Consider the following 7,868-nt stretch of genomic DNA (forward strand, 5'->3'; position numbering starts at 1 on the left):
ACAAATCTTCATAATGGTGGACATGACACTAATAAACCAGAAGAACAAATTGTGGGGGTGGGGGGTGGTAAACTAAGTCAAAACAGAGGAAAATATAAGGAAAAGGGCGGAGGGGTGGGGGGGGGGGGAGAGAACATACAAGCAACCATAGGTAAAGACTAGGACGAAAGCGCGGGCGAAGAGAACAGCACTCCTGACTGGTGCAGCATGACTATTCAAGTATATACATCTGTATACATTGCAATGATTATGATTATAAAGGATAAAAAACGCTGGCGCTGGACCCGAGTACTCTTCAGACTGGCTCGCTCCCCCAGTATGAAAGTTTTTGTCTTGTGCACGTGGATTAAAAAAAAAAAAAAAATATTTTACACAATTAAAAAAATTATTAGAGTAAAATAAAACATTAAAAAGTTCATAATAAACAATAGTAAACAAGAATTAAAAAAATAAATAAAAAAAAAAATAGACCACCCATGCCGGGAATCGAACCCGGATCACTTTGGCCATAGGCGGACGTGCTTTCGTCTTGTGCACGTGGATTTAAAAAAAAAAAAAAAAATTTTTTTTTTTAATTATTAGAGTAAAATAAAACATTAAAACGTTCATAATAAACAATAGTAAACAAGAATTAAAAAAAAAATTTTTTAATTTATTTTACACAATTGAAAAAATTATTAGAGTGAAATAAAACATTAAAACGTTCATAATAAACAATAGTAAACAAGAATTTAAAAAAAAGATAAAAAAAAATATAGACCGCCCATGCCGGGAATCGAACCCGGATCACTTTGGCGATAGGCGGACGTGATTCGCACCAGCTAGCTGGCTGTTCCATTAGCTGCACGGAAGTTGTACTCCCACCGCAAAAACTCCCCCCGTTAAGAGTCGCTTTCGTGATTTATTTGGCATTTAGGTCCCAGGTAACATTATGAAGTTTTAATACGATCAATCGGACCTATTATCAAGTTAGTGTATCAACTTTTGAAAGAACTGCGCCCAGTAGTTTCCCAGCAATAAGCTGTTAAGTCGAGACAGACAGACAGACAGACAGACACACACACACACAGACAGACAGACAGACAGACAGACACACAATTAAAGTCTGTTGGACCCTAGTACTGCGTACTCGGGGATAAACGAGAGTATATACGAGGATTTATGCGAGGGTGTGGGTATGGAAATGTGTGGTTTGGGATATGTGTGCATTGATGTACTGTACTTTTATGTGTCTATATATTCTGAGAGTGTGTTTTTATGTGATGTTATTTCGTACACGAGCCAAAAGAAAAATGTCTGTTTGTTGCATTCAGATAATACCATTTTATTAAATTGAAATAAATTGAATTGAATTGTTTATCTACTTACGTGGAGCTGAAGTCTATGCCCGGCACAGGAGCATTCATGAGGAACTGGAGACTGCTGGCGGTGGGGGCACTGGAGTCGAAGCTCACTTGTCTTCGCTCCACCAATTCTGTTCCCATGGCATCGGTGGCCTGCACCCATATCGTCACGGTCTGTTTATCGCTGGGGTTATGTCGCACAGTGTAATTAGTTCTGAGGTCAAGGTCTGTCCAGGTACCGGTCGGTGTTTCTGGTTGTCTCTTTCCTCCGTCTGTGTCCGTGGTGTATTGAATTTTGAAGTTGACTTCAAGCAGAACAAAAACCAGTTGGTCAAACAAACAAACAAACAAGCAACAACAACAACAAAACAAAACAAGTCGCGTAAGGCGAAAATACAACATTTAGTCAAGTAGCTGTCGAACTCACAGAATGAAACTGAACGCAATGCCATTTTTCAGCAAGACCGTATACTCGTAGCATCGTCAGTCCACCGCTCATGGCAAAGGCAGTGAAATTGACAAGACGAGCGGGGTAGTAGTTGCGCTAAGAAGGATAGCACGCTTTTCTGTACCTCTCTTTGTTTTAACTTTCTGAGCGTGTTTTTAATCCAAACATATCATATCTATATGTTTTTGGAATCAGGAACCGACAAGGAATAAGATGAAAGTGTTTTTAAATTGATTTCGAAAATTTAATTTTGATAATAATTTTTATATATTTATTTTTCAGAGCTTGTTTTTAATCCAAATATAACATATTTATATGTTTTTTGGAATCAGAAAATGATGGAGAATAAGATGAACGTAAATTTGGATCGTTTTATAAATTTCTATTTTGTTTTACAATTTTCAGATTTTTAATGACCAAAGTCATTAATTACATAATTATGACGAGCTTACCTGAGTAAGTGAAGTCTAATTGTGGTTTTATCGACCACAATGTAGAGAGGAAAGGGATTACGTGAGATAGAACGCGGGAATACGTCACTGTTTAACGACGTGTAAATGGTGCAGAAAAAAAGAGAAAGAGAGAGGAAAGGGATAGGGAGGGAAAACGGTTATCAGTATAACTCTGAAGACAACTTAGGGCGAGGCACGTAATCCCTTTCCTCTCTACATTGTGGTCGATAAAACCACAATTAGACTTCACTTACTCAGGTAAGCTCGTCATAATTATGTAATTTTATCTCCCACAATTCCGAGAGGAATGGGTCACGTGAGACTTTAAAGTCTGCAACATTTACACCCTAGCACTGTCGATGAATTGAAATACATATAAACCTACCCCAATTCTTCATGACAGAACAGCCTGTCCAAAACTCCTCCCACTGTCCACTGGTTTCTTGTAAAAAGTTGTGAATGTGTTAGCCCGACGCCAACCAACAGTCTGCAGAATGGTTGCCAGAGGAATTTTACTTGCAGCTTGACTAGATGCAGCGGAACGAGTTGAATGCGGCGTAAATATTGTCATGTCAATACCCGCTTTTTGTAATCCAATCTTTGTCCATCGACGGATAGTATCTCTCGACACCGCTTTGGGAGGGGCTGTCCAACTGATAAAGAGTCTCGTTTCCGTTCCTCTAAATGCACGAGTTCTTTTGACATATTGTTTCAAATAATGTACAACACAAATTGCCAAATCAGACGGAAAAGCACAAAATACCACTTCATTCTGATGTTTGTTTGGGCCAGAAGTTTTGAGCAAATCCCCAAACCTACATCGTACATCTTCCTTTGTCCAACTCATGTTACGCAAGTCCATCAACCAAATCGCCTGTCCCCTTTGACTAGAGACCAACAAGCACAATAGCACAGTTTTAAGCGTCAATTGCGCCAGCGATAAAAATTTTGCCGGTGACCATTCTTTTAAAAAATTTAGCACTAGATTAGCGTCCCAGGTCACACAAGTACGGGGCAAAGCTGGCCGTCCGTTGAAAGCTCCTTTCAAAAACTTCTTCACCAGTGGATGACAACCCACTGAACAATTATCCTGAAGAGACAATGCGGAAACAGCGCTTCGTGCCATGTTCAAACTGCTGTATCCTTTGCCTTCTTCGAACAGTTTCGTTAAAAACCTTATCAACTCATGTGGAGAGGCACAAAAGGGATCTCTATCCCGTTCAAGGCAATGCTGAAGCCAGCGTTTGAAATATGACTCGTAGTTACGCTTCGTACCCTCTCTCCAGGCTGACATGATAATGTCTGTTGCTTCATCCTGAATTCCCTGTTTCTGGAGGGCTTTCCGGACAAGGAACATGCTACTAGTTTCATCTTCTTCAGTAGTGGATGGTGCTCCCCTGTCAGTGGATGACTGAGTAAGTTTTCTTTTCGGGGCAACAGGACCGGCAGTTCTACTAGTAGACGCAACAGTTTCGTGAACCACACTTGCGTTGTCCATAATGGCACCACCAGCACACACTCCGCCTCTAAGACTTCTATCCTTTGGAGCACTCTTGGAATGAGACTGAAAGGCGGAAAACAGAACGCCTTGAACAATGACCAGTCTAAGGAAAATGCATCAATGGCAAATCATGCATCTGGGTCAGGTTTCCATGAAACATACTTTCTTAACTGTGCGTTAACACGAGAAGCAAATAAGTCTACATCACAGAGACCAAACCGATTGATGACTTCAGCAAACACTTGTGTGTCCAAATGCCATTCAATGTTGTGTCTATCTACACGGGATTCTGCATCTGCCTCTATATTTAGGCAACCCGGTAAGTGTGTTGCTGTTATACAATTACTATGTGATAAGCACCACAACCAAATGTCTCTGGCAATGTCGTTGCACAAAACTTTTGTGCTGCCCATGTTATTAATACAAGCAACAGTGGTGCTATTGTCTGTAAGTAACTGAATGTAAGAGTGACATAATCCCCTGCAAAGGGATTTCAAGGCAAAATAAGCTGCTTTAAGTTCCAAACAGTTAATATGTTCAAAAGCTTCTTCCTTGGTCCACATTCCACCTGTGGTGCTACCCTGACACTCCGCCCCCCACCCTATTTTCGAAGCATCTGATTTTACTATAACAGTAGGTATGCCTCTGCTAACAGGGGAAGGATATTGCTTTACATTATCAATCCACCAGAGAAGGTCTGAACGAACTTGTTCTGAAACCACAAGTTCTGCATCAAAGTCACCTTTCCTAACAGCAAGGGCTTCATTTTTTGCGATCTCTAATCGTTTAAAAAAGAGAGGTGCAACCCAAACACCCGGTTGGGCAGCCACTAAATATCCGATAACTTCAGCCAACTGCCTAATTGTACATTTCTTTCTTCCAGCCAAATCAGCGCACTTAGTACGAATTTTATCAACTGTCCGGGGGGTCAGAGAAACTAACATGTTCTGAGAATCAAGCTGAAACCCTAAAAACTCAATGCATTGAGTAGGTGTAAATACCGACTTCACAGGATGCACAGTAAAGCCCAAACGATCCAACAAGGCACATGTATCTAACACTGCTGCCTGGCATTCTTCAAAAGTGTCTCCTTGCAAAAGGGTATCATCAATGTATATCAGAAGGGTATGGCCAGATAAACGTAAGTGGGCCAATACAGGCTTTAGTAGTTTCGTGAAAATGCGGGGAGAATCACGATATCCCTGTGGAAGAGCCAGGAACTCAAAAGTGTTGCCATGAAACTGAAATCTGAAATATTTTCTGAACTTGTGAGCGATGCGTATGGAGAAATATGCATCTTTTAGATCAACTGAGGCAAAAAAGCAATCTTTTTTCATTAATGACACTGCGTTTTTTAATGTATCCATCTTGAAGTGAATCTTTTCAATTGTCTGATTCAAATTTTTTAGGTTTAAAATCACCCTTTGACTACCATCTTTTTTCTGACGCAAGAAAATACTGGATAAAAGTTGATCTGGCCGTTGATCCACCTCTTGAACAATCTGTTTCTCCACTAACTTCGCTACCTCATTAGCCACTACCTCATCCTCGGAAGAAGAAAATCTAATTTCTTTCCTGTCTGGAATGTGTTCACCAGTGATCATAAATTCAATTTCAATTCCTGCGACTTGCTGAAGGATTCATCTATCAGAGGTTAACTGTCTCCAACTATTCAAATGATCAGCAACTTTTCCACTATGAAAGTTCTCAGGAGTATTCACAAATTTTGAACTGACCTGTTCCCTAAAAATAGAAACCGCTGGCGCACAAATTTTTGTTTTCTTGGAGGGAATCCCGCTCTGTTGGGAGTGGAACTTGGGAGAGAATTTGTGTCCTGTCTGTCGGTTGGAGACACCTCTTCTCTGCTGGTACTGTTGTCTCTGCTGAAACTGTTGTCGAGGTCGCCCTTGGTAGAACTGACGACCTCTGGTGGCGTTTTTTGAAAGGGGCTGTGACAGTGTGGATGATAATTTCCTGTTCTTCACTGCATCGTCGACCCTTTTCGCTAGATCCTCCCCAAACAAAAACTCGTTAGACGTCAGTTTGAAATTTAGCTGCGCATTGCATAAGGCCCTGCAGTCTTGGCTAAATGTCGGCCTGAGTGCTTCGCGCCGCACTTGTGACAGGTCCTTGTGTGAAGCCATTAAGAAGTCGAGCCGCATCGGCCAGTTTGCTGAAGCTGTCACGCTCACTCATCTTCCGACTTGCTGGTTTTTCTTTGAGGTCGGACATAAGCTGAGCGATAATTTTCAGCGCACAACCTACTTGTTCCTGAACAAAGGACAGGTTCGAGTCTCTTTTCTTTGCGAACTTGTCTAACAGTTTGCCATCTAATTCACGATTGAGAGTCGGCGTTCGAAGCGACGTGACATTTTTGGGCCGCGGATAGTTCTGAAGAGTGTCTCGCACACGTGCCCGATCTGATGGAAGAAGAAGTCCTTCCTCAAAACGATCTGCCAGAGATGGATGAATCCCCTCGCCAACTGTATCCACTACTATGCCTGCGTCAAAAGCATTGTCCGAAGCAACATCCGTGTCTTCAGCCGAATCAAACTCATTTTCGAACTGCTCATGAGCAAATCTAACCGAAGGACCGTCTTCTCCATCCGCTTGCGACTCTTGCGCCGAACTGCTTTCGGTTCCATGCGACTCGGTTCCACGCGATGTTGAAGCAACAGGCGTCGCATTAAGCTTACCAACTTTCTCCAAATCAGATAGTCTGCCAGACAAGGCAGTCATTGTCTCCAAAATTTTGTCCATTTTCAGAGTAACTTCACAATCACGTGGGCCAGACGAGCTCTTCTCTATTGAAAGAGACTTATCAACTCCCGTCTTTTCTGACGGTATCACTTCAGAAGGTTGTGCTTTCGCCGGTTTCTTGCCGGTTTTCTTCCCGCCAGCAGCACATTCACCACCTCCCGAGTCCGCCATATTCCGAACAAAAACCACACGAAAAAGTTATATTGATTCCTGCGGACGAGCAAGCGCACCCGTTACAGTATGAAAACAATTTAAAATCCACTGCAAAGATTTTCAAATCTTCAATGGACTAGTGCCCAGCCTTAGCACAGCGGACCTTCTGTGGCCCATAGTTCGCCTCAGGCGATAGTAATTGCTGTAATCGAGACAGCTGCTGAAAAAACAAAGAGGCTGCTTCAGCAAATCGTGACTGACTATGTCAGCAAATCGTGACTGACTGTGTCAGCAAACGTGTACTTCATTTCTGTAGCCAAAATAATATGTCATCCTACCAAAACAAGTCACAATTCCGACTGACCTTAGTTCACACGTGCAAAAACAAGTAACGATCCCAACTGACCCAAATATAGTAGGTCACACCTGCAAAAACAATGACGCCTAACATTTCCATGTGTTAGCTTCGACGAATAAAATTCATACGCGAAACAACAAGTTCCCGGTTCAAAAACCAACAAACACCGAAAACTCCAAAGTGTTTCCTTACCTTGCAAGTTGACACAATGATAAACAATCAAAATAGTCAATACACTTCAACTAACCTACAACTAAAACTTGTACAGAGAAAGGTTAGAGAAGAATGAAAGCAAAGCAAAGAGAGACAGTGCACCAACACGTCTTCACAGGACGAAAACCATTCGTTCAGTGACGTATTCCCGCGTTCTATCTCACGTGACCCATTCCTCTCGGAATTGTGGGAGATAAAATTAATTTTTAAGCCACCAAGCTGAAATGCAATACCGAAGTCCGGGCTTTGTCGAAGATTACTTGACCACAATTTGAACCAATTTGGTTGAAAAATGAGGGCGTGACAGTGCCGCCTCAACTTTCACGAAAAGCCGGATATGACGTCATCAAAGACATTTATCAAAAAAATGAAAAAAACGTCTGAGGATATAATACCCAGGAACTCTCATGTCAAATTTCATAAAGATCGGTCTAGTAGTTTAGTCTGAATCGCTCTACACACACACACAGACAGACACACACACACACACGTACACACACACACACACACACACACACACACACACACACACACACACACATACACCACGACCCTCGTCTCGATTCCCCCCTCTATGTTAAAACATTTAGTCAAAACTTGACTAAATGTAAAAAACGATGAATACACTAATTTCCAAAAC

The 7,868-nt window shown here is 41.7% G+C and overlaps 1 protein-coding gene across 1 annotated transcript in view; it reads right to left on the reverse strand.

The window, feature by feature from the left end:
- LOC138947388 (uncharacterized) overlaps positions 1–1,643 on the reverse strand; it is a 38,162-nt gene extending 36,519 nt beyond the window's left edge. Inside the window, exon 1 of the mRNA XM_070318840.1 lies at positions 1,369–1,643. Coding sequence (XP_070174941.1) covers positions 1,369–1,484 — 116 coding nt within the window. The 5' untranslated portion in view covers positions 1,485–1,643. The remainder of the gene's footprint in view (positions 1–1,368) is intronic.
- Between the last annotated feature and the right edge of the window lie 6,225 nt (positions 1,644–7,868).

The sequence above is a fragment of the Littorina saxatilis genome, linkage group LG14 (genome assembly GCF_037325665.1).
Source record: "Littorina saxatilis isolate snail1 linkage group LG14, US_GU_Lsax_2.0, whole genome shotgun sequence".
NCBI classification, from domain to species: domain Eukaryota; kingdom Metazoa; phylum Mollusca; class Gastropoda; order Littorinimorpha; family Littorinidae; genus Littorina; species Littorina saxatilis.